The 27,388-nt window shown below is 36.1% G+C and overlaps 2 protein-coding genes across 3 annotated transcripts in view; one reads left to right on the top strand and one right to left on the bottom strand.

Annotated features, from left to right (window-relative positions):
- LOC132128904 (PH-interacting protein-like) overlaps window positions 1–20,921 on the top strand; it is a 42,756-nt gene extending 21,835 nt beyond the window's left edge. Inside the window, exons 16-39 of one of the 2 annotated variants that reach the window (XM_059540300.1) lie at window positions 106–234; window positions 1,049–1,274; window positions 1,439–1,558; window positions 2,179–2,362; window positions 4,135–4,240; window positions 4,479–4,610; window positions 7,198–7,289; window positions 7,398–7,614; window positions 8,485–8,598; window positions 8,713–8,820; window positions 8,901–9,025; window positions 9,104–9,186; window positions 9,686–9,797; window positions 10,307–10,368; window positions 12,704–12,856; window positions 12,957–13,077; window positions 13,210–13,335; window positions 13,879–13,951; window positions 14,138–14,194; window positions 14,312–14,467; window positions 15,409–15,561; window positions 15,679–15,866; window positions 15,968–16,362; window positions 17,064–20,921. In XM_059540300.1, the coding sequence (XP_059396283.1) occupies window positions 106–234; window positions 1,049–1,274; window positions 1,439–1,558; window positions 2,179–2,362; window positions 4,135–4,240; window positions 4,479–4,610; window positions 7,198–7,289; window positions 7,398–7,614; window positions 8,485–8,598; window positions 8,713–8,820; window positions 8,901–9,025; window positions 9,104–9,186; window positions 9,686–9,797; window positions 10,307–10,368; window positions 12,704–12,856; window positions 12,957–13,077; window positions 13,210–13,335; window positions 13,879–13,951; window positions 14,138–14,194; window positions 14,312–14,467; window positions 15,409–15,561; window positions 15,679–15,866; window positions 15,968–16,362; window positions 17,064–17,740 (3,909 nt within the window). In that variant the 3' untranslated portion in view covers window positions 17,741–20,921. Of the gene's footprint in view, window positions 1–105; window positions 235–1,048; window positions 1,275–1,438; window positions 1,559–2,178; window positions 2,363–4,134; window positions 4,241–4,478; window positions 4,611–7,197; window positions 7,290–7,397; window positions 7,615–8,484; window positions 8,599–8,712; window positions 8,821–8,900; window positions 9,026–9,103; window positions 9,187–9,685; window positions 9,798–10,306; window positions 10,369–12,700; window positions 12,857–12,956; window positions 13,078–13,209; window positions 13,336–13,878; window positions 13,952–14,137; window positions 14,195–14,311; window positions 14,468–15,408; window positions 15,562–15,678; window positions 15,867–15,967; window positions 16,363–17,063 lie in introns of both variants that reach the window. The other variant, XM_059540299.1, reaches the window with a different exon arrangement.
- The window catches only part of LOC132129196 (armadillo repeat-containing protein 1-like), a 428,278-nt gene that overhangs the window by 314,819 nt on the left and 86,071 nt on the right, over window positions 1–27,388 (bottom strand). The gene's annotated exons all lie outside the window — the stretch shown is intronic.

Genomic DNA, 27,388 nt, shown 5'->3' with positions numbered 1-27,388 from the left:
AACACTCCATTTCAGTTTGCATCACAAATCTATGCAAATCTTTTGATTTATTGGTGATTACTGTGTCTCAAAACATTCGTTCTCTACGTGTGTGTTTGTGTATAGATCGAGGGTCAGGGCCACGGTGCGGTCTTTGACTGTAAGTGCTCTCCAGATGGGCAGCATTTCGCTTGCACAGACTCCCACGGTCACCTGCTCATCTTTGGCTTCGGCTCTAGCAGCAGATACGACAAAGTAATGAATGTTTATATCCGTCTCAGATCCTATTTTCAGAATGAAATATTAGCATACTATTTGCTGCATTTTGCTCACTCTGATTTGAATAATATATTGTCAAGTTGTCACATGACCTAATCACATTGCATGTTTAATTCAGTCCGTGGTTTCATTTGAATTCTAGTTTAAGTTTTAGCAATTTGTTATGTTTTTTTTTGATGTACTATTTCATATTTCTGTTTAGCTTTAATTCAGTTTTAATTGTAGAAATTGTAATACTTGAACTTAACCTTGTATATTTGAATTAGTTTTCAAGGCAACAGTTTTTTCACAGAATATTTATATTTTATTTCATCTTTATTTCAAATACTAAAAAGGACTTTTAATAGTTTTCATTTTAGTTAACAATAACAACAAATAAGCCAATAACTCCCCAAAATGGTCCTGATTACTTGACAGTGTTGGTATTCTGTATCGGAATACATAAAAAAAAACAACAACACTAAAAGCTCAAATTGTTTTTTTTAAATGTTGCAACTAAGTTTAGGCATCACAATGTTATAATGTACTATGAAAATGGATGTTCATTGTTATATTTGTTAAAGATTGTATTTAACAGTGTTAATAAACTATTACTGAGTGGTAAGTGACAGAAATGGTAAACAGTATTTTTAAAAACCAGTCAATAACTGTTAATATAACTAATATGTAGTGCATCTGTAGAAGAAGTTATAAGAATAACATGGTTCTGTGTTCAGTACTGCCTCTCTCTGTTTGTCTTATTCAGTTAGTGTGTATTTGATGTGAATGCATCCATTGTTCTGTTCTTTAGATAGCAGATCAGATGTTCTTCCACACTGATTATCGGCCGCTTATTCGTGACGCCCATAACTTCGTGCTGGACGAACAGACCCAGCAGGCACCTCACCTAATGCCACCGCCATTCCTGGTGGATGTGGATGGGAATCCTCACCCTCCACGCTACCAGAGACTGGTTCCAGGCAGAGAGAATTGTAGAGAGGAACAGCTCATACCCCAGATGGGGCTCACATCATCAGGTAAGGAACACAAACAGACAGTGTCTCTTTGTTCCCTTTCTGTGTTTTTATTACTTCAGTAATTATTGGCTATTTGTGTATACAAATATACACCTGCAGTCTGCCACTGAACACTAATAAAGTGTTCAAATGTCTCTGTATTTGTTTCTTATATCCTCACCCAGGGCTGAATCAGGTGGTTAGTCAGCAGGCTCCAGAAGGCTCTAGTCCTCTTGATAGTATGATCCAGAGACTACAGCAAGAGCAGGACCAGAGGCTGGGTTCTGACAGCAGAGCAAACAGAGGTGATACAAATGTTTTTTGTAAAGCAGTGTAGTGATACAATCCTAAAATGTTGGATATCAATCAATAACGGTGAAATTTCATGATTCTTGATGCCAATTTATTTTCCACATTTATTAAATTACTTATATAGTTAAAAGTATTTTATATAATAATTATATATTTATAATAAAACATTTTTTTAATGATAATAGTATTATTTATATATGCTATTTTTGTTTTTCATCGGATATTAATATTTTATTTAAAGTTTCAATTAAAATTTCAATTTCTCTTTTGTAATATATTTTAGTTTTAGTCAACAATAACACTGAATAGGACTAATTAAAATAGCAAACAGCACTTGATGTTTTTCAGCCATATCAATTATTCAGGTAAATTAAAAAATACCAAGAGTAATCAAATGTAAACAAAAAAATGTTGAAAAATATTCTAAAAACAAAAGAAACACAATAAAACAACAAACAGCTCATTTAAAAAAATAAAGAATTTTTCATTTTTTTTCAAAGCGACTTTATGTATAAAAATGTCATCAGATGACCTCTATTAACCAGTGGGGGGTGATTGTAATACTGTTGACAGTAGTGTTTATGCTGATTGCACGCCTGGTTTGTGTGTGTAGGATCCGTCAGTTCTCCCACAGAAGTCACTTCTCCTCCCAATGTGGGTCTGAGACGCAGTGGACAGATCGAAGGTGTTCGCCAGATGCACAGTAATGCTCCACGCAGTGAGATCGCCACTGCGAGAGACCTGGTAGCCATGAGTCGACGTGTTCTTGTTCCTGAACTATCACCAGCTGAAGCATGGTAAAACACACACAGCAATAGAGTTGACACCAAAAGTGTGAGACTGCACTGCTAATCTCAGGGCTTAAATATCGCCACAAGATTGAAAGTAAAAATGAACATCCTGACATTTGCCAAGTATGGTAACCCATGCTCGGAATTGGTATTATACATAATTCTACTGATTCTTGCAGTTTCTGTGCTTGTAACACAAATATTTCAGCGTAAAAGAAGCTCGGGACAGAATGTATCATTTGCACGTGCTTTTGAGTCTTAGAATTTAAAAAAATTAAGTACTCAATTCAGAACTTGCTCACTCTCTGTGAGACCACTTTCTGTGAGCTCACACCCAAAGCCTGCACACATAGAAGTGCATCTCATTGTACGTAAACGGCCAAATACATACAAAATTTAGTCGATTTATAATAAAAATTGTTGGTATATAGTCTATTAAGTAAATGTAAACAGTTGAGAAACAAAACTTATGTGTAAAATTAGATCCGTGCATGAGGTCTTAAAGTGGCAGCAACCTAAATTAACCTGCTGCTGTCTGTTTATTTATACATTGAAGAAAAACCAGTGTTATTTTAAAGTTAAATAGATTATTCAGTTTCTGTGGTATTTCTGTACCTGAATATTATTGTTATACCTCCTTGAAAAAGTAATTAACAGTTCATTTTAGGTGTATCTTGTTATTCTATTTGTTTGTGCCATTGCTTGTCATTTATATATTCTTATTTTATTACTGACTGTTTACTTGTGTGTTTTTTATTTTTTTTAGTTAAAATTAATTCAATTCAAAGTTTGAAATCAAAGTTCTTTTTAAGAATCTTCCTCACAATATAAATATGAATCAACAACATTATGAATTACAAAACAAATACACTGGGTGACAAAACATTTAGGTTGGATGATTGTAAAAAATACCCTAACTCCCTTAAATTAAAAAAATCCCCCTCCATGAGAGCCACCTAAAGGGAGAATCCCCACACCCATTTTCCAAAATGAAATTTAGGCTTCCAAATGCTATGTTAAACCTAGCATAGAAATGATTTGAAAAATGCAAAACAAACAAACCTTAGATGTGGAATGAAGTTGAACATTTTCTTTTCTTTAAGGGCAATTGGTTTTACAGCAAGGCCAGCATACAAAAAATACCATTTACTTTACATAAAAAATTACATAAAAAACATGACATCAAAAGACCAAACAACTACCTTTCCCCACATGCCTAAATTTAGCAAAAGAATTTAGGAATAAATTAATGTTTGTACCTGTTACTACTAACAGAAGGAAATCTAAACCGAGATCCTGAGGGTAAAAACTGAAACTCAGAATAGAGAGGATGAGAAGTAACCATTAAGATAGATTGGGCTTTTCTAACTACCTGGCGATTACCGTATATAGGACTGTAGGGTGGCTCTGCTGAACTCCTAAAATCTTACTGCTTGTGTTAAATGTTTTCCCCAATGCAGTCTTATCATTCACACTAAGACTGCCGCACCAGCATTACATAGCAAATGTTAAGACAGACTCAGTATAAGATTTGTAAAACAGAGTCATAATAGTTTTTCTCTTTATATCACTTTGATTGTAAGATTGTAAAAAATACTTTTTTGTCTTTTTTAGTAGAAAAATGTGCATTTCTATTATATGTAATATTTTCACAGGCACCTGCTACTCAAACAAGACCTTCCCTTGTCTTAATGTTCTGTTGTTTTTTACAGTGTAATGCAGTTTGCTCCAGTTAGACAGCGTTGCTGATGCTGTTGCGTGTCTGTTTGTGAATGCAGTAAGCAGGAGATCTGGCGTACAGCTAAAGGAGAGGAGGAAATCAGCATCTACAGATCAGAAAGGAGGAGACGCAGCATACACAGCCAGTACCACAGAGAAAACCGGGTGAATTATCACATCTGATCATCAATTTGAAAATATATACAAAAAAATCTAGATAAACAAGTCTGCCTCACTATTTGATTGGAGGAAATGTACTGTTTGCATCATACAGTATTGTACGCCGCCAAACTTTTATATCTAAATAAATGTATCTTGATGACATATTGCTAAAGGCATTGTTGCTGATTAACATGCAAATTAAATGCAGTATATTTACTGAAGTGTGTATTTCTCATATCAGCATGCTATAGAAAATTCTGTAGAGGAGGGGCGTCGTTACCAGGGTAACCAGCATAACTACCATACACGATTGGCCGTGGAGGAAACGAGTCGTCAGAGTGAACCCAACGAGGAAGAGCACAGTGCCTCTGAGGTACTGTCAAAAGACGCAGTGTCCCTTTGTGGAATAGTAAAGTCAATGTAACTGCTCATTTAATTGACTTACACTACCACTTTACAATACAGTTTACAAGAACTCTTTTCTATTTGAATATATTTTCAAATGTAGTTAATTCCTGTTAGGGCAAAGCTGACGAATATGAAGCATTTATTTGAAATATAAATCTTTTGTAACAATATGAAAGGCTTCACTGTCATTTTTGATATATTTAATGCATCCTTGCAGACTTTTACAGGTAGTGTACATGAGGATGATTTAAGAGAAAAATATGGAACTTTCATCAGGAATTGATTGAATCAGGAAAAAATGTTTCTGTATGACAGATGGTTGCAATGTAAAATGTTCCTGGTGGCACCAATCAAAAAGAGAAGATTCATTTCAGTGGCGTGGCATGTTAAAAGACTGTCATAGATTAATCATTAACTATACAGGAATGTGTATTACGGAAGCACATGTGCTCAGATTTAAATTCATGTTGGCTTGGACATTTAAAACTGAAATGGTTTGATTTGTTGTGGTGATTCTCTTTTTATTGCCATTGTTTTTCCATCTGTACAGTCGTGGCCAAAAGTTTTGAGAATTACATAAATATTAGTTTTTAAAAAGTGTGCTGCTAAACTGCTTTTAGATCTTTGTTTCAGTTGTTTCTGTGATGTACTGAAATATAATTACAAGCACTTCATACGTTTCAAAGGCTTTTATCGACAATTACATGACATTTATGCAAAGAGTCAGTATTTGCAGTGTTGGCCCTTCTTTTTCAGGACCTCTGCAATTCGACTGGGCATGCTCTCAATCAACTTCTGGGCCAAATCCTGACTGATAGCAACCCATTCTTTCATAATCACTTGTTGGAGTTTGTCAGAATTAGTGGGTTTTTGTTTGTCCACCCGCCTCTTGAGGATTGACCACAAATTCTCAATGGGATTAAGATCTGGCGATCTTGGACCCAAAATGTCAACATTCTGGTCCCCGAGCCACTTAGTTATCACTTTTGCCTTATGGCACGGTGCTCCATCGTGCTGGAAAATGCATTGTTCTTCACCAAACTGTTGTTGGATTGTTGGAAGAAGTTGCTGTTGGAGGGTGTTTTGGTACCATTCTTTATTCATGGCTGTGTTTTGGGCAGAATTGTGAGTGAGCCCACTCCCTTGGATGAGAAGCAACCCCACACATGAATGGTGTCAGGATGCTTTACTGTTGGCATGACACAGGACTGATGGTAGCGCTCACCTTTTCTTCTCCGGACAAGCCTTTTTCCAGATGCCCCAAACAATCGGAAAGGGGCTTCATCGGAGATTATGACTTTGCCCCAGTCCTCAGCAGTCCATTCACTATACTTTCTGCAGAAGATCAATCTGTCCCTGATGTTTTTTTTGGAGAGAAGTGGCTTCTTTGCAGCCCTTCTTGACACCAGGCCATCTTCCAAAAGTCTTGGCCTCACTGTGCGTGCAGATGCGCTCACACCTGCCTGCTGCCATTCCTGAGCAAGCTCTGCACTGGTGGCACTCCGATCCCGCAGCTGAATCCTCTTTAGGAGACGATCCTGGCGCTTGCTGGACTTTCTTGGACGCCCTGAAGCCTTCTTTACAAGAATTAAACCTCTTTCCTTGCAGTTCTTGATGATCCTATAAATTGTTGATTTAGGCAATCTTAGTAGCCACAATTTTCTTTGATTCAGTTCACAGTGTTTGCACAGTCTCTCTTCTCTCGGTAGCCAGGATCTTTTATGTCTACCAATCTCTATTTCCAAATCATGATCACTGAGTCGATATTTTGAAAGGATTTGTCTTTCTTTTAATTGCTTAAGTGATAAGTAATTTGCCAGTTTTGTGGTTCTGTTTAGGGCCGAATAACACTGGAGTTTGGTTTGGAGCTCAAATTAATTTTTTTCATTTTTCATCATAATTATACTTCAGATTTTTGTCAATTAGTTTCTGAATGTTGGGGTTGTGATTGGAGTCAGACTCAGTTTGGGTTTCCTTCATCAGGTGAAGCACGAGTGTGTGTGTGTCTCTCTCTCTCTCTCTGTCACACACACACACACACACACACACACACACACAATCTCTCTCTCAGAGTACATCCGTAAGTCATTACCTCTATTACAAGGTATTGCACTTGCAAAATATAAGATTCGAGAGTCTTGTCTGCAAGCCGAGCACTATGTGGCCTATCCCACCATGTATGCGCCACCGGTATGCGCGCTCATAATGGAAGCAACGCGGTCGCGACGCGCTCGACGCCTCAGGGGCGCAACTGCCCGAGCGCTTTGGAAACAATGAGAAAGCAGCGCGACTAACACTCAAGTCATTCAAGTCATCCTGTCTCAAGTCAAGTCAAGTCCCGAGTCTTTAACTTCCAAGTCCGAGTCAAGTCTCAAGTATTTTATTTTTTGTCAAGTCAAGTCACAAGTCATAAAAATAGCGACTCGAGTCGACTCGAGTCCAAGTCACCAAGTCACAAGTCCCCATGTCTGGTTGAAACCGTTGGTGTGTTTTGAAAATGGCATAAAAAGAGTGATAATCTTTATTCTCTATGTATCTGTTGTTGTTTTTAGGGTGAAACCGAAGCAAGACCTCCAAGCAGAGAATCATCAGACGAGGAGAGAGAGGAAAAAGAACCCTGGCCTGATGATAACAGCAGCTCCAGGTGAATATCAATTACCCTCAGACTTCATAAGACACACTGCCATATATCTGACATACACATACTTCAGCCAGAGCCACACATATATGCTGGGTCTGTTTATAATTACAGCGATTACTCCAGCGATTACTCAGACTGGACAGCAGATGCTGGAATAAACCTCGAACCGCCCAAGAAGACCAGCATGAAGAAAAAGAAGAAGAATGCCAGCAGCTCAGAAGAAGATGGAGAGAAGAAAAAAGACTCCAAGAAGGAGAGGAGAAAAGAAAAGCAAGACAAAGATGGAGCACTACCAAAGAAGAAGAAGAAGCCAAAGGAGAAACGGAAGGTCAGTGGTCCTTTGTGTGTTAATTCAGCAATGGACACCTTCCTTAAAAAATGATTATCAAGCTCACTTTTTATTTAATTTGTCCATTGGCAATGTTCAATACTGTAATTATGGGTCAAAGGAGACTTCTGTTTTTATGTTTTTATTTTTATTTTCTGTAAATCGTTATGAACAGATGTCATTTCCACCATATCACCATTAATTTTTAAGATGAAAATTACATTTTAAACATTTTTGGAATAAAATAACAGATTCTTTTCTCTTACTAAGGCTAATTTCATAGCTAGCATTTTAAGTATCCTAAATACACACAAATGGATAATAGTTCAATAATATATATGAATAATATTACTTTTTAAACACATTTTCTGTGAAAACCTTGGTTTTTATTTTCTCTCTCTCTCTTTGTATTCTTCACGTATCACGTCTCATGTTTCATCTCAAGTTCTACAGTCACACTGTTGTCTCCTTGGTAACCAAACTTTTGAAATAACTTTATTAATAGGAAATATTTGGTTGTGGTAAAAATGACACCATAGCGGAGTCATCAGTATTTATTTGAGTAAATATTAGTAAATAGTAAATATTTTGTTTATTTTACTTCTTGATGAGGTCATCATGTTTCTAAAAAGTCTACATCTGAGACGAGAAAATCCATGGACAGTTAATTAATTGATGTTGAAATTGGTTTTATAATTTAATTACAATAGAATAACTCCTGGGACATTAAGATAGCTCTGTTTAAATTCCATTGACACTGTTTCAGTGAACTTTCAGATTTGCATGAAAGTCTTGCTCTGTGTACAAGTTACTCTGAACTTATCGTGTATATATATATGTGTGTGTGTGTGTGTGTATTTATATGTTCAGAGAATGCCTGGACTGCAGAACAAGGGTTTGACATTAGAGGAATGGCTGCCTTCTGCCTGGATCACTGACACCATGCCACGGAGATGCCCCTTCACCCCACAGATGGGCGATGAGGTAAAAAACACATTCCTCAGTACAACATAACAATTCAAATGTGAAATACTATTATTTATATGGTATGTGGAGACATGCATGTAACATTAAGCTGCTTGTTACGTATGCAAACAGGTATATTATTTTCGCCAAGGCCATGAAGCTTATGTGGAGATGGCCAAAAAAAACAAGATCTTCAGTATAAATCCTAAAAAACAGCCCTGGCAGAAGTTAGAGCTCAGGGTAAGTCTTCAATAAAATGACCTTTTAACCTCACAGTATTTTTATAGGAATGAAAATGGTTTGTGACTGTGTGCCTACAGGAGCAGGAGCTGTTGAAGATAGTGGGCATTAAGTACGAGGTGGGTTTGCCTACTCTGTGCTGTCTGAAGCTGGCCTTCCTGGACCCAGACACTGGCAAACTGACAGGCGGCTCGTTCTCCATGAAGTGAGTCACAGTGACTTGTTCACAGTGATCTTCAGCGAGTGGCCTTTAACCTGTGACTCACATTTTTATTGTTCTTAGATACCACGACATGCCTGATGTCATCGACTTCCTGGTACTTCGGCAGCAGTTTGATAATGCAAGACAGAGGAACTGGATGATAGGTTAGTGTGGGAAAATGAGTACGTTTTTGCACAGATGTTAATTTTTACAGGATTAAGACACAGGGATGTTAGAGATGGTGAAAAAGAGAAGTCTTTTTTCAAATCTAGTTCAAAATGCTATGGTCACACAGGTTTGTTTACACAATAAACTTGTGGCCACCAGAAAAATATATAGTTCCTTCAACATAAGAAGTCGCGGCGACGAGAAATGAATGTCGTTCCCTCAACAAAGCATCTCGAGGCCAAGATATAAGGATGTCGTTACCTCGACAAAATGATCTCGTGGCCATGACATATTATCACGTCCCCACAAGTTATTATGTCGTGGGCACGACAAAACTAAGTGAACTGAACATGTCACCTCCCGGGCACTGTAGTATTGTATTTGTAACACATTTTTTTTTACTTTGTTGCATTCAGTTAATGATTGCTTGTTCCTGACACAGAGTTGATGTGCATGTGTAATTGTGTCTGATTTGAGATGGATATATTTTGTCAGGTGATCGTTTCCGGGCAGTGATAGACGATGCCTGGTGGTTTGGTACGATTGAGAGTCAGGAGCCTTACCAGGCCGAATATCCCGACTCTCTGTTCCAGTGCTACAATGTCTGGTCAGTTCTCTGTGTCCATCTAAACGTCTTTACATGTGTTATATAGTAGTTCAATTGTTGTTACATTGTTTCCTAACCAGGCGTGAAGCCATGAGGCCGCCATAATCATTGTGGCCTATTAGTGGTCAACCTATATATTGCCATATATACAGTATATTGATACATATTGTTGTGCCCTGTTGGTTATATTGTTTGCTTCCTTTTATATATATATATAAAGTCTTAAATTTAGCAAATTTAAGGCCATAAAAGAAAGTCAATTAACAAGAACAAGGAAGTCTTATTATGAATTGGGGACGGAAAGACAAGAATTAAGATATGGCTAATTGTTTCATAACTTCACCCTCTATTTGACTCTTAAATTTATGACTAGACATGGTTTATATGGAGGTTTAGAAATTAATCTATAGTGAGCTAAGTGTGGTGTTGCACACATTTATTTTTGTGTGTGTGTGTGTGTGTAATAGTAAATGAAAATATTGACAGCTTTGTGTTATTGTGTGATGCAGCTGGGATAATGGAGATACGGAAAAGATGAGCCCATGGGACATGGAGGAGATTCCCAATGAAGGTATGACGTGTCCTTCACAATCACTAAAGCTTTCATTAGAATAAAATAACTTTGATTTGACCAATTAATTAATATCTAATTATAATATTTTTTGCTTTGGCACAGTTAATATAAACTTGGATTAATTTACCTAGAAATAAATCTATAGAGATTATGGGCCCTATTTTAACGATCTAAACGCAAAGTGTAAAGCGCACAATGCAGGTGCGTGTCCAAATCCACTTTTGCTATTTTAACGATGGAAAAATGGTCCGTGCGCCGGGGCACATTTTTGAAATTGGTTGTCCCTATTCTCTTAATGAGTAATGGGCGTAACGTTCAACAAACCAATCAGAGTGTCATCTCCCATTCCCTTTAAGAGCGAGATGCGCTCGCGCCAGGGCGGTTCGCTATTAACATGGCGGAATTTGTTGTTGGAAAATCTAAATGCTTCTCAAGCGAAGAAACCGATCTGCTTGTGCGCAAAGTTAAAGCGTGCGAGCAGATCATCTACGGGACAAGCAGGAATCCGCCAAAGCTCCACGTGATGAGTCAGTTTATATATATATATGTGTGTGTGTTGGCACGATTGTTCAATTAATTTGCCATTTTCATTCCTCATTATAAGTATTAATAGGCTGAATTGGAAATAGGTAGCCTAATTTTAATACATGCAATGACTATCCATCATTACATTTTTATATTTATGTAGCCTACACAATAATATTCTTTTAAACTGTAATCCTTTTGTTTTTAGTATTTGGCATGTTTGTGTGATAACCCGAACACACCTCTTTTTTAGACCAGCATGCCCATGGGTGCACAAATGGGCACAAATGCATTTGCTAATTAAACGATGTGGCACTGGATGGGAAAATGCGAACGGCGCCGGATTGAAACTAGCAAACACACTTGCGCTGCGCCTTGCGCCGGGTGTATGATAGGGCCCTAAATGTGTAATTTCACAATTGTGCCAAAGGTGGCAAATTAATGTACTTTTTTCTAGCTATACTTCTCCTTAATTTTTTTTTTTATAATTTAAAATTTTACTAATAAAACAAGATCTAATAAAAAGCAAGGATGCATTAAATTTATCAATAGTGACTTAAAAAAATTTACATAAAGACTTTTATATTGTTAGACCAAAATCTATTTCAATAAATGCTACTCTTTTTAACTTTGTATTTATCGAAAAATCCTGAAGAATATAATTTACAATATTACTGTTTTTACTGTATGTCTGATCAAATAAATGCAGTCCTGGTGAGCATAAGAGGCATCTTTCAAAACTTTTACAAATCTTACTGATCCAAAACCTTTATATGAATTATGACTTGTATATTTCACCTGGAACGATTAGAAATGTAATTAAAAGTCCCCCCGCCCCCCTATTATTTTTTAAATATGTGCCCCTGTACCACAAAAACAGCCTTAAGTGTTAATTTTTCAAAATTTAAATTTATACATCATCTAAAAGCTGTATAATTATGCTTTCCATTGATGTATGGTTTATTAGGATCGGACAATATTTGGCTGAGATACAGCTATTTGAAAATTTGGAATCTGAGGGTGCAAAAAAACTGAAATACTGAGAAAATCACCTTTAAAGTTGTCCAAATGAATTTTTAGCAATGCATATTACTCATCAAAAATTACGTTTTTATATATTAACAGGTAGGACATTTACAAAATATCTTCATGGAACATGATCTTTACTTAATATCCTAATGATTTTTGGCACAATAGAAAAATCGATCATTTTGACCCACACAGTGTTTTTTTTTCCTGGTATTGCTGAAAATATACCCCAGTGACTTAAGACTGCTTTTGTGGTCCAGGGTCACATCTAAGATTGTTTTGGTTGTGTATTGAACAACCTGTGCTGATACAACTGAATGAAACTGTGTAAGATCACATTAGATAAATGCATTAACTGTGGTTAATTGAATGATGCTAAACATATTTAATTAATCTCATAGCACATTCATTTTCACAGCACATAAGCACATGTTGAGAAATATAACACTGCTCTTATTTCATACAGGATACCACACTCCCATAATATAAAATATTTTCAGCTCTGATAAAAGACCTTGAGTGCCGTTCCTTAGGTGACTAGCTTTGTGACCTTTATTTTTTTGTATTTTATGTTTTACATTTCCATTAAAACATAATTGAGCATGTTTATTGAGCAAACTTTTCCTATTGGGAACTGTTGCCAGGCGCTCAAAATGTTACTGATTTCATGATGTTACTGTCCTTGTGGTGACATTAGGCATATATCCAATCCGAACTGAGTTGTGATTGTCTGTCTCTTGTTTTCCTCCATCTCATTTTCTCTGTCTGTCTGCAGCAGCATTTCCTGACGAGTTAGGTCTGAGTGTGCCTCTGACTGAGGAGGAGCAGAAGGCCTTATTGTACAAGCCCCTAGAAGGAGAGTGGGGCTCACGCACACGTGACCAAGAGTGTGAACGCATCATCAGGGGCATCGACCAGCTTTGCACTTTGGGTATGACGTTTTCATTTAGCATCATACAATAGCTCATTTTTATTACTATGGTTATGTCCAAAACGGATGGAATATAACGGTAGTTCTTTCTCTCCTCCAGATGTGGCCGTACCATTTGAACTGCCAGTGGACTTGCAGGCATATCCAACATATTGCACCGTAGTTGCTTACGTCACAGATCTGAGCACCATCCGACAAAGACTACAGAACCGTTTCTATAGGTCAGCACAAACTCTGAATGGACATGGCAATCAAATACCTACGTATATGATATATTCCAAAAATTAGTGTGTACTTCTAAAGTAGATTATATCAAATTATATGTGCATCTGTTATTTGCTTGCCTTCGTCAGGCGAATGTCATCGTTGATGTGGGAGGTACGCTACATCGAACACAACGCTCAAACCTTCAATGAACCAGGCGCATTCATTGTTAAAACTGCCAAATTCGTATCTGACCTCATGCTACAATTTATCAAGTAAGTCAGTCACAAATAAAAATGACAAATAAAACTGAGCCAGTGGTGATGAATTGGGATGCACACAATATCGATAGCAAATGGATTATCAGTCATTATCATTTTAATTTATCCGTATTGTCCAATGATGTATATTCAGTTACGCATGTTAATTCTCTGCACTTTTACTTTTATATTGCTTTTGCAATCACCTAATGCTCACTTAAAGTTAATATTTAAAAAACACTAATGATTTAACACTCTTAAATTTAATATTCGGCAAATCCCAAAAATAATATCCATTATTTACATACATTGTTATAATGCTGTGATGCCTAAATTCACTTTTACCATTTAAATTAAATTAAATAGTTAGATTTTTTTTAAAGATTTAGTTTTTTTTATTATAGTGTTTTGTTTTTAATTAATTTAGACAAAATAGTATACATTTTAAAATCATCCATATATTAGTTATTGGAAAAACATGAAATTGGTTATTGCCAGTGCTTTTACCCATGCATGGGGCTGCTTTTTGACTCCTGTCTCTACGTCTGTGTTCTTTAGGGACCAAAGCTATACAGATATTATTCCACTGTATAACAGTATGAAGAAAAACACTTTCTCAGATTCAAGCGATGTAAGTGCCATTAAAACACACACTCGTAAACCACTCATATGTGAAAGAGATTTAATACATTACTACTGTGCCTTTAACACTGTTCTTTTGCTGCCTTACAAGCACTTGGAATTCATGAAATGTAAATGTGCGTATTTTTATGTCAGTGCCTAACATGACTTGATTTATACCTTTTTTCCAACTTAGGATGAAGATGAGGATGAAGAACAAGAGGCACCTTGTACATCTAGCCGCAATAAGAAGGTAACTTTAACTGATATTATACAATCTTAACAGGGCCAGAGAGATAAGGTTTGATTATACATGGAGATTGTTTACACCTGCTAATCCTGACTAATTGAGAGTGTGTTTCTGTTTCAGAGGCGGCAGCAGCAGCCAATCCTGAGGAGTCTGCGCAGTAAACCATCATCAGACCCTCAGAGCTGGAAGGGGCGCTGCAGAGAACTGCTGGAGCTTATCTTTCAGTGTGAAGATTCAGAGCCTTTTAGACAGCCTGTGGATCTGGAGGAGTATCCGGTAACACACTGACACATGTAGAAAACACACAAAACTCTAGTTCATACCTATAGCTACTTGTGGGAATTATGAGGGGTGCCATAGTATTAGCCTCAGACCACTTGCTGTTTGTTGATAATATACATTTTTATAATATTTGGACTGGCAAAAATTCAAAAACTCATGAAAAAGTATACATTTCCCACTTTGTTCAGGAACTTTCTTTTCCATCTACACATATACACAGCGTATTTACACACACACTGCAGAAATGTTTTAAAATAGTACTTTTGCTTGTTTTCCAGTAAAAATACCTAAACTTGCTTGAAGCAAGATAAATGAATAAAAAAGATGATTGGCAAATTATATATTATAAAAGGATATATTAAATTGATCAAAAATGACAGGAAAGACATTTATAGTGTTTCAAAAGATTTCTGTTTCAAATAAAAGCTGTTCTTGCTGTCTGTTCTTGTTCTAAATGAATTTCCTATTCATCAAAGTATCCTGAATTTATTTTTATTTTTTAAATAACAAGCAGCACAACTGTTTTGCAACCTTGATAATAATATAAAAAATGTTTCTTAAGCACCAAATCAGCATATTAGAATGATTTCTGAAGGATCATGTGATACTGAAGATTGGAGTAATGGCTGCTTAAAATGTAGCTTTGTCATCACAGGAATAAATTATATTTTAAAATATTTCAAAAATGGAAAGCAGTTATTTTAAATTGTAATACTTTTACACAATATCACTTATTTTTACCAAATAAATGCAACCTTGGTGAGCAAGGGGGAGCCCAACATTTTCTAACAGTAGTGTAAAATGAATACATCTTGTTTGAAGGATGTTTAGGTAATTTGTACTGGAAAACAAAACAAAAATACTGATAAAGAAAATAATTTTTTGCAGTGCACTGTCTACTTGTATGCCCTGTTCATCAAAAATACCTCTCTCAGGACTATTTGGACATTGTGGACACTCCTATGGACTTTGGGACTGTCTTGAACCGCCTGCTAGAAGGAGAGTATGACACTCCCATGGATCTTTGTAAAGATGTACGTCTCATCTTCAGCAACTCCAAAGCCTATACACCCAGCAAAAAGTCCAGGGTATGAGATCAACAAACAAATTATTAATCTTTGATTTTCAAAGCTGACTATTGCAATGTTATAGCCAAACCAGTTCATCTAGTTTATTTTAATACATGAGTGTTTTTGTGTATGCAGATCTATAGCATGAGTCTGCGATTGTCCGCTCTGTTTGAAGAGCATATCAGTTCGATTCTGACCGATTTTAAAGCTGCTCAAAGTCTGCACAGTGAGCGATTCACCCGTCAGCGGCTGCACACAGAGCGTTTGACCAGACAGTCTGTGAAGAGGAGGAAGAGCTCTTCACCTTCAAGCTCCGCCTCTAGGTACAAACAGCATCTGATTGGTCATTGCAGAATATTATGTTCTAGAATTGATCACTGTTTCTTAACTTTGCATACACATTATCTTCTTTCCTGATTTGCAGTCCAGAGAGGAAGCGGCGGGTTTCATCTCGCGCTCCTCCTCGATCGAACAGTGCAGCTCCGCCCACTCCTGCTGGACCTTCCCGGGCTTCTTCTTTACGGCAAACACATCCACAAATCAACGGCAAGGCTGAGCCTCCTGTTGTCCCAGGTCGGACGCGTAGCTCGGCCCGCTTTGGAACCCAGCCTGCAGACGCACCTTCTACACAGTCAGCTCCTCCCCCTCCACCCACCCACAGTAAGGCAGCAGAGCCCTCCTCTAGAGTCCTACGCACCCAGAACTCTCACTCAATCGGTGTCTCCAGAGAAACCAAGAGCTCTGCAGTTCCCCACACAAACGAGGGCGGGGCCAGAGAGTCTCGCAGGAAACTTCGAACACCTGTAAAACTCACACTAGGTCGGTAACAGATGATTAAACTAAGCATTAGTTGAAATCAATCACCTTTTTTCTGCTCATTAAAACGTTTTCCTTATTTGATTTAAAACTTTCTTTTGCACTGATTTTGTAGAAAAACTGTATAATACTGCTGATTTCAGCAGTAAATATTGTTAAAATGCTTAGAATACTTCTGCAAATGTAATTTTTTTTCTTGAAACTTTTTTTTTTTCTGCAGTGATTTTGATAGTAAAATGTGTTAAACGGAACCTTTTTTTTCCTGAAATTTACCTCTGCAGATTTAAACGTTTTTAATGATTGTAACTTTTTTTTTTTTTGTGTGTATTTTTATATTTAAAGTTAAATATATATATATATATACATTTTATTTTTTAATTTTATGCACTGGTGTTGGGAAAATCTCTAGAATTTTGCAGATTTGCAAAATGCGATGAGAGTATTACACACATAATCATATCTTAAAGCAATCTAAAATTAGATTTAAATTTAATAAACATGATGTGATGTGTAGAATGTTGTGAATGACAGCCGTGTGAAGTGGAAATCCATGGATCTTTCCATGTGTCATGTGTTTAATTACCAGGGAATGTACATGAATTGAATGAAAATGAAATGTATTGTTAGCTATGTTGAAAAAAAAGGCATCTGTTGCCTGAATATACGAATGTTTGATGTCTACTTATATTCTTAATCTCTCTTAGGTCCAGTCGATCCCAACTCTTCTCCTCAAAATACTTTGCATTTGAATGGTCATAGTCAAGTGACTCTGGGAGTGGTACGAAGAGGTCGGGGCAGACCCAGATTAGACGCACAAATACAAACGCCAGTAGTGGTACCGCCGCCCCCACTGTCCCAGGCCTCTGGAAAAAAGAGAGGGAGGAAAAGCAAGAAAGAACTGGAGTCCCTACGAAGAAGCTCCTCCCACGAGGAGGAAATTCTTCTGTCTACTGGTGATGAGTGCGGGGCTTCTTCTACAGCCCAGGACAGTAGTCTTTCAGATTCTGGCATAGTGACTCCAGAGTGTCCAAAACCACGAGGTAGACCACGAGTCATCAGGACGCCAGATACCCCAGCTCCTTCAAGCCCCAAATCACTCAGAAGGAGCAGTCGGCGTGGCAACGAAGAAACCACGCCCCCGACACCAGGCCCCGCCCTAAGGGAGGAGCCTGACATTTATATGGGAGAGGATGAGAGCTCAAAAGGACAGATGAGAACGCGTAACCAGGGTCGAAGGACAGCTTTCTATAACGAAGAAGACTCTGAGGAAGAGCAAAGACAGCTTTTGTTTGAGGATGCCTCGATTACTTTCGGCACGTCAAGCAAAGGGAGAGTCCGCAAGCTCACAGAGAAGGCCAAAGCCAACCTTATTGGCTGGTAACAATGCCAACTTTGCATGTCCTATACGACACAACCCCTTATCCTCGCCCCACTGGAGAGGGGAAACCATTCCTGCTGCTATCAGATTCATGATTATCTGAATCTTTCTTTCGGACTCTCTAAATAGATTCTTACGGTTTGAATCTTTGACTCTTTTGGTGACTTCGAGTCACAGCCCCTTGAAATCCCCTGATAAAATCACCTGATACAATTTCTTCCACTGAAAAATCACAAATGCAGTTAAATACTTATTTTCATATGCACTATTTCAATGCCAGTGAAAAAAAGGTACTTATACAGTCTTATGAATCCAAATACCTGATTTCATCTCTCAAGAAAGCACTTGTCTGAGTGTGTGTGAGTGTGAAATAACTTAACTTTTACTTTGTCTTGTTTCTTTAAACTGTTAATTTTATGCATTGTTTTTACACGGCTGTTGCTAAGGGCAACAAATCAAACACTTGTTCAGAAAAAAAATCTATTTTTAACAGATCATTGTGGAAGTGGCAGTAAAGCAGTAGTGGAGTGCATCATAAATCACGTGTTGTCTTTTTAACGTCTTTCTCTGCAAGTCAAGATCAGTGGCAGTGGTAATTCACGCATGTTTTTATATAATTAGCAATACCTTGTGCCTTTTCATACATTCAGTACATTCTGGTTCCTTTGTACTCCCCAAGTTATGAGAGAGAGTGTGTTTGATGCTTTATTGCATTGATTTATCCAGTACAAATGTGTGTTATTGATCTGTTGCTGGGATACAGATTAGTGAGCAGCATATCTAGCCATGACCACTCTGTGTTTGTGTGTGTGTGTGTGTGTGTGTGTGTGTGTGTGTGTGTGTGTGCACTCACGTGTATGTTGATTCATGCAGTTGTTGAGGGGTGATAGTGACATCATCACTCCATGCCTGTTTTATCTGGCTCCCTGTGATCCCAATGCACTGTGATCCCTAACTAGAACCATGACTTATAAACAGTGGCCACAAAAAGTGTTTGGACACTTAAACCAGTTAAAATGTGTGAATGTCATTGCATTAGACTAGAGAATAAAAAAATATCAAACCAGGTGGCTTTTGCAAACAAATTATGGTAGAGATTTTCTCAGAACTAACTTTTTTTTTTAAATATGGCTGAAAATATATATCCATTTGAAAATTATGTGACATTATATTAATGATGAATAATTATTAATTTCAAATTATTATTGTTTTTTTTTTATCTCAAAATTAATGCAAGTGAATGCAAAACATTTTAACTGATTTTAACACGACTCGTCAAACAAGCAGCATTTTCATTTGGGTCTTTTTTTTTCTTACCAAGGCTGTGCTTATGATGAAAAATACAGTAAAAACTGAAATATTTTGAAATGTTATAAAAATTTTAAATAACTGTTTTCTATTTGAATATATATATTTAAAAACACATTTATTCCTGTGATGGCAAAGCTGAATTTCAGCAACTATTAATTCAGTTATCCTTCAGAAATCATTGAAATATGCTGATTGGTGTTCAAGAAACATTTCTTCTTATTATTATTAATCACTGATAACTGTTGTGCTGCTTACTATTTTTGTGGAAGCTGTGATACAGTTTTAAAATTTCGGGATTGTTTGATGAATAGAAAGTTAAAATAAACAGCATTTACTTGAAATAGAAATCTTCTGTAACTAAATTTCTTCACTGTCACCTTTGATCCATTTACTGAACAGAAGTATTAATGTCTTGAAAATATATTATTTTAAATATAACATTCAAAAGATAGTGTACAATTGATTGTAACTATTTGATTTATTTATTAAAAACATTTTGTTTAGCTTTTAATCAAGTGGTCAAAAGGTGATTATTCTTTTAGTTATTTAAATTTTTTGGGATATTTTCCATAAGTTTATGCAGGTGTCCTAACAGAGCAACCACAGTAATTAATCGCATTAAACACCCCGCAATGAATGTATCCAACCAATTTCTGTGAAGTATTTTGCTTTTATGGTTGCTTTCTACTAAAGTGCTTTCTACTTAGTTTGATATTTTGATATTTAATGCAATGACATTCATATTTTAAGGCATTTCTCATGTATTCGATTACTTTTGATGCCACTGTTTGATGCTCATTCAAACCACTTTTGACAGTGATTGTGTGCATGTGTAGCCAAGTTCATTGCCTCACTGTCTCAGCACTGTACCTGTAGATTCATGTAGCTCAGTGAGCAGGACTCTTTCTCTGTATTAACTAAACTCGTTCAGTTACTGTGGAACTGCTCATTCCATTAGCAGAGAGGACTTTGTTTTTGCCCAATCACATTGAAACACTGTGTTTGATATTTCCCGTTCTGATGCATCGACTCGGCTCGAGTAGAAACTGCAGGGCAGCGAATCACACAAGAGGCAGTGTGCATGTTGTGTTCTGTGTTTTGAATGTGCCTTGACTTTTTGTGTGTATGTAGGCCTACGTGTCTGTGATGTAAAACTGAAGAATTAAGGTATTGTATCCCACCTTGAAGTCTGGACTCACATATGCAGCATAGTCTCTTTTATAAGAGCTGGACGTGATTTTGTCGGTTCTTGCGTACTTTTCAGCAGTTGTGGTCTGGGTCACCCATTACAACAGAGCTAATCCAGCCCATAGCTTTAAAACTGGTTTGATGAACCAAAGCCTTTGAATGAGTGTGTGGTTGTGGAAGTTTATGTATGAGACTGTTGGATGGGAATGTATGTGGCTGTTTTATATGCAGTTGATGCATGTCTGAGACTCTCGAGTGTATGTGATGGCCATTTCTGTTTGTATGTTTATGTACAAACCCCATGTTTTATTGAGCTGTTGTTTATAATCTGTTGCTACATGAAAACTGTATTGTATCTGACTCACGACCCCTCTATTGCCACCATCTCACATCTCACGAACTGATTGACAGGTTTTAGAGTGAAGATCAAAGATGGATGCATGTTAGTATATTCTCCGGGCTTTTAAATCTGAAGGTACAGTCATGTTTGTGGGGTCAGGGTCTTTTTTCCCCTCTCTGGTCTTATATCCTCAGACTGAGAGGTCTTTCTATGTTAGTTTGTATACTTTTATATAAAGGAAAAAGTGTAAATAAAGACGTTAAATAGAATGTATGTGTAGGGTGTACTGCTGTCACATTAGTTCATACTGATATTTTAAGGAAATAAAACATTTGTGTTTCCGCATACTGTCTTGTTCTTCCATTCTTTAACATATTTGTCCTTTTAGTTCAGTCATGGCAAACCTGGACCTAATAGGGAAAACTAAAACTGATTTCCAGGCCATGAAAATAGTCACAGAAATAAAATCTTTAAAGTTAAGGGCATTTCTGTTGTGAATTTAAAACTTAACTAAACTCGTGTTTTTATAGCTAAAGAATTTTAGTAAATTGTGCTCTTATAATTTCAAGGACTGGTACCTAACATGTATCAGATTGATATTATTTTATATATTTTTTATTATTACACATAATAATACACTAAATGTAACTTTATGGGATTCAAGATAAGATTTAAAACCATTAAACAGTTAATAATAAACCATTTCATGGAGAACAGTGCCCTCTTTCGTGCATTAGTTGGACCACAATGTACCACAAGTCCAATTTTATATATATATATATATATATATATATATATATATATATATATATATATATATATATATATATATATATATATATACACACACACACACACAAAAGAATAGTATAATACAACAATATAAATATGATGTATCAAATTTGAATGCATATAAAGTATATGAAAATAACAGTCTCGCTTAATCTCACTAGCTGTTTTCATTTCAAAAATATTTTTTATAATGTACTTGACATTTATATGACTATTCCTGGTGATTTATATTAATTACATTAATGTATATTGTATTAAAGACTTTATCTCAGTTACATTTCTCAAAACTATCACCACAGAATAATAATTACTGAATCAACTGTACAAACCACAAGTATGAACGTGAGTCTGCAAGATGTCTGCATGAGCACTTGGTGTAAATCTACAAACCGTGTTCGTTGTTATGTAAAAGAAGTATTTTTGGCGGGGTGTGGGGTGTTGGGTTATGATTCAGGATATTTGGCTTAAAAACGGTTATAGTGTCTAGCACTTAAGGAAAAAAAACGAACAGAACTAAATTAATCATGCGCACGCGGCATCCGTTCTTGACGTGGCGGCGCGAGACGCGTACACACCTATGGAAGGCCAAGAGGGTCAAATTCACGTGAATTTTAACGCGTCAACAACACGTTAAATACGTGTATTTCACACGTAAACAACACGTATTTAACGCGTTAAATACGTGTTGTTTACAAGTTAAAAATCAGCGCGTATTTAACGTGTATTTCAAGTGTTAAATACACGTTAAATACACGTGAAATACACGTGAAGTACGCGTTAAAAATCAGTTTGAACGGGTCAATGTCATTGGCTGCTGAGGACTTGGGTCAAACCACTTCTGTGAGCTTAGAGGGGTGTACCATTCATAGACAGGCAACCACCATTTAACATGCTATAGATCAGCTTATTCAGCCTTATTATTTAGTCTTTTTTTCTTTTCTTTTTTATATAGCCTATAGAAATAATATAATTAAGTTTCAGTTTTTTGAAAAATTTATTTTTTACCACTCATGCCTTTTTGTAAATAAACACATTAGTGGATATTTTAGCTTTAATAGTGGTCACTCTTAAAGGGTTAGAAGTAAAGCAACAAATCTGTTTTATGGATGGTAACTGTAAAATTATTACTGAAATATAATTAGTAATTAGTTACACTACTAGTTACTGCAAAAGTAATATAATTAAAATAACTAAATTACTAGTAACTACTTACTGCTCAACTCTGACTTTCAGTAAAAAAAACCGATATATATTTGGACATTCTCCTGCTGAGAAATAACTGATAAAAATGTAAGAAAAAATTTAGTGTTCAAGATAAATTATTTATATCCGTCTTATTTGATATTCAATATCTCAGGACATAAATAAGGTTAGTTAAAGTGTATCTGTTTCAAATGTTTTGGTGATAGTATAAGACTTAAGTTAGCATCAAGCATTAACATTTGTGTGGGGGAAATAGTTACAATGGAGGTAAGCAATCAATTCAGGTTTAAGATACAAACCATTGAAATCAATATCTGTCTTTAGAAAACAATCATCTCAGTAATCAACAGCTTTTATTGTGCTTACATTTACAGCTATCGCCAGCAGGTGGCACTTATTGAAACCTCTTTTTGTTCAGCAATTCTGCACTTTTTGTTCAGCGATTATGCACTCATCAGACAATCAGTAATTAGGTACACAGGTGATGTTATAAGAAATAAGCATTTAAGACATTCAGGATTAAAATGAGAGCTTGTACTAGGGTCAGGACAACAGAAGTATTTTACTGCTACCCCCATACCACCGTGATCCCCCCCAACCCCCCATCGCATCAATATTATTAATCATATTTTTCAAACTGCTGAATTAAAATCAAGAAAAAATAGATATCATTTGAAAGCTTAGAGTCTGAGCATTACAATGCATATAGCACGTTGATCAACTCCAAAATAGTGCCAAGTTATTTGCTGAGAAAAATAATAATAATCATTTTGCCATGTACTCTAATATTCATAAAAATATCACACAACTCGGATACTCATGTGCCATATGTCATCTGAAAGGTCTCATGAAGTAGAATAAAACAACAGGGTTCTAGGCTAATTTTTTGCACTTGTTACACTAGTGCGCCTAACTTTTTTCTTACAAGTCCACTTTTTTTTAAATCGCTGTCCATATAAACAATATTGACTTGTAGCCTAAAAGATTAACTAACAATCTGGTCAACATAATGTTCTTTATTTGAAGCACAATTCTACAAGAAAGGTAACTTACTGAAAAAGTTTTGGTGCTTAAAGTGTTTCACTGAGGTGAAATTTAAACTTAAAACATCTCAAGATATATGAAATAAAAAGAAAATCTAAATTAAGGGTATTAAGGGCTTCAAACTGAACATCTCATGGCTCAATGGCTTATGGACTATCCTCTACTGCAGTCACATGCCCCTCGGACAGGGGCGGACTGGGACCAAAAAGTGGCCCTGGACTTTCTGGCCCACAGCAGCCCACCACATCAAAACGCAAACGCCCCTGTTTTGATGTAATTTATTTATTTGATATTTAAGTATACTGTTTGGGGATTTTAACCAATAGGGCAACTGATCCTCCATTGAAAAAAAAAAAAAAAGATAACCTGCGTGCTGCAGCTGTTCATTTAGCGACTCCTAGTGAGCGATACATGTTCATCACGAGACAAACATTCTCCTAGAACACACACTTTGCATTCAATTAACCAGTGTTGGGGAGTAACTAGTTACATGTAACTTAATTACAAAATAAATGTAACTGTAATCAGTTACAGTTACTAAGAAAAAATGAGTAATTAAATAACAGTTACTTCTGAAAATTTTAAAGATTACAGTGGGGATTACATTTGAATATTTACACACATCCACATACAGATGTAATTGATTTCTTTCCCAAATTGAACTGACTATTCTGAGACGTACGGCCCTATAATTTCCGCGATGCAGAAACATAGTCTGGTTAGTAGAATCCAGTCATAAAAACGGGATTGCTATTGCCTAACACGGACGGAATATGCCACATTGGACAAATATATCAAAAGTACACTTGCATCAAAGCATATGCAAAGTTTTAATATTTGCTATAAATTCAGAGACAAAGGTTACTGTTGTTAAACCATGCCACAAATTTACATATTTATTTATTTAAAAATAAATACAAATGGTAATCCATTTGCAATAATAATAATTAAAAAAAAACATGGTTACTGTACTTTTACGTAATAAAAGCAGTTAATTTTTGTGAGGGAAAAACATGACTCATGTTCAGTATTAGGATTTTATATTGTAGTGATGCACTCAATTTGACATGTAGGCAATTTAGAAAGTATAGTTTTGTTAAATCTTGAGTGTTAAAGTCATGAGGTAGATGGATAACAGGGCAAAATAAAGAGACTGAAAAGAAAAAAGAAATGAAGTGAAGGTGAAGTTCAGGAGAGAACTTTTAATTATTTTGGATGTCCCCAAACTAAAGATCTTTTTTTATATCAGGTCCATACAAAAAATAGTGTTGTCCATGAATTTGTTTGTATGAGTTTGAGATTTCCCGGTCTGAAATTTTATCCCAGTCCGCCCCATGTGGAAATTAATGAAGCAGACATGCAGACATGTGTTCAAATTTGATCATCTTAATTCAAGTGATGAAGGATTGTAAAAGTCTGACAGTATTTAGCACTGCTGTAAGGTTAAACCTGAATGGTGTAAATGTTTGAAGATGATTAACAGTTGCAAATAAACATTTATTGGAGATTTTGAAAAGTAATCAAAAAGTAATCAAAAGTAATTAGTTACATTACTTTAATAAAGTAATTGAAAAAGTTACACTACTATTACATTTTAAATAGGGTAACTTGTAATCTGTAACCTATTACATTTCCAAAGTAACCTTCCCAACACTGCAATTAACAGATGCATGAATATGCGGTAATATAAGTTCATGACCTGATTCGTGAACAGATTATTCTCTTGAGTAAATCTTTTAAAATAATCATTTATTTTGTTTAACGAAAACATTGTGGAAACCAGTGGTTCACAAACTGGATAGATCTGAGGTGCAGGGCTCGCAAAATCGCTAGCCCGACGTCCAGGGGCTATTGTGTTTTGCAGTCGGGCTCCAAAATGTATCACTGCTCTTCCAGATGGGCTATCGTGAATAGTGATTTAAAATTCGCGTTGTTCACTCGCTTGGAGGGGTGAAATGTATCGTAGTTGATCGTTTTCACTTGTTTCTAAATCTTGCTGATTCAACTTTTTTAAACAATTTGCGCGCGTTCGAAGCTTGCGCGCACTCGTTCAAAGCACGCGCTGTGAGCAGCATTTCAGACAATGCGCGTACAAAGAATTAATTCATCTTTTGGGTATCCTAACTTCTGAATGAATAAATACACACACAATTATTTCAAAATAATTGTCTCTGCAAGTATTCTCGTAAACACAGTCGGTTATGTTTTAAGTGAACGTATACAGTGGCCTGCTGCTCAGAGAAATTCGCTGTACCAGATGAATCTGTCTCTCTCTAAATTAGACGAAAACGCGCTTGTTGGCTGCGCGATCGACTCACTCATCCATTTGCGTAGAAAAGAGATGTAATATTATGATTTCCGTCAATTAAAAATAAATAAATAAAAAATATATATATATTTGTGTACCGGGTGGGCCGGCCCACATTGGCTAGCGGCCCACCGGGAAAAGTCCCGGTGCTAGATGGCCAGTCCGCCCCTGCCCTCGGATGGCCAACTCCTTTAGTTTGGTCTTCTTGATCTTTGGCCTTGGCTTATCCAGCTGGCCACACTCTCTCTAGCATCAAAATCTTCCAGACTTGGCCCTCTACACTGATTCTTATCAGATCTTCCACTGTGTCTGAAAAAATGGGACAAATCAGTGTCTGATTTGAACTGGTGAACAGTCCCTAAACAGCTTGTACTTATTGGATCAGCTATTAAAATAGTTCAGTTTTGTATGTAATAGCAAAGTGATTATATTTTGTTAATATAATATATTTTATTAAGTTAAGTTAGAAAAGCGTTTGGAGCATTTTATGTTTGTTAAATATAAGTTTTAGGGTTTTTTAAGTAACGACCAAGCTGCCAGCGGCAGACAGTGAGCCTATGTTTGATCAATTTAGCCTTCTCAAATCATCACGACTTTCCTAAAATAAAATCTATAGATATAAAACAGTTGAAGCATATGACAATGTTTAAACGTTAGACCCAGATAAATGTAAGCTATATCCAATAGTTTGTGAGGAGATGCTTCAGGACAGGGAGACGGCAGCATGATCACTTGCATTTTTTTTCCGTGGATATGCCTCATTTTTGCTCATAAAGGTAAGAGTAATACATTATTCGTAACTGCACACACAATATCAACAAAACAGTTGCTCGTTCTGCCGTGTTGTCTTTAATCGGAGTACAAAAATTAACCGAAACTCAGTGAAAACACACACACACACATATATATATATATATATATATATATATCTATATATATATATATATATATATATATATATATATATATATATATATATATATATATATATACAAGCTTTGAATAACTACTTAACGAAATAAAACAAATCAAAAAACAAAAACTATATATATATATATATATATATATATTTATTTATATATATAAAACTATATATATTTCAATATAATCATAACCCATAAAGATGTACTTATCTCTAAAGGCGCGTCTAATGAGGAGATGACGAGTCGGGATTGCAACTTCATCCTTGCGACACATATTCAGAAAACACTAGTTTATTAGTAAATAATTAAAATATCTTCTTCTTAAGCCTATTATTTGAACGCAGAACTGTTCAGCTGCGCTGCTGCGGGACACAAAACACCGTCGAGCCGCTCTTTACAGTCCTGGCATCACGGTCTCGTGTTGTTTCCACCAGCGCAGCAAGTTTTTTTTTCATCGCTAATTGATGAATGTCTAAAATATTAAAGTAATAAGAAGTCTAAACAGACTGGAGGCCCAGCCCACATCTGAACAACCGAAGCCC

Source organism: Carassius carassius, chromosome 46 (genome assembly GCF_963082965.1).
Source record: "Carassius carassius chromosome 46, fCarCar2.1, whole genome shotgun sequence".
NCBI lineage: Eukaryota > Metazoa > Chordata > Actinopteri > Cypriniformes > Cyprinidae > Carassius > Carassius carassius.
This window is presented reverse-complemented; position numbering and strand designations above follow the sequence as displayed.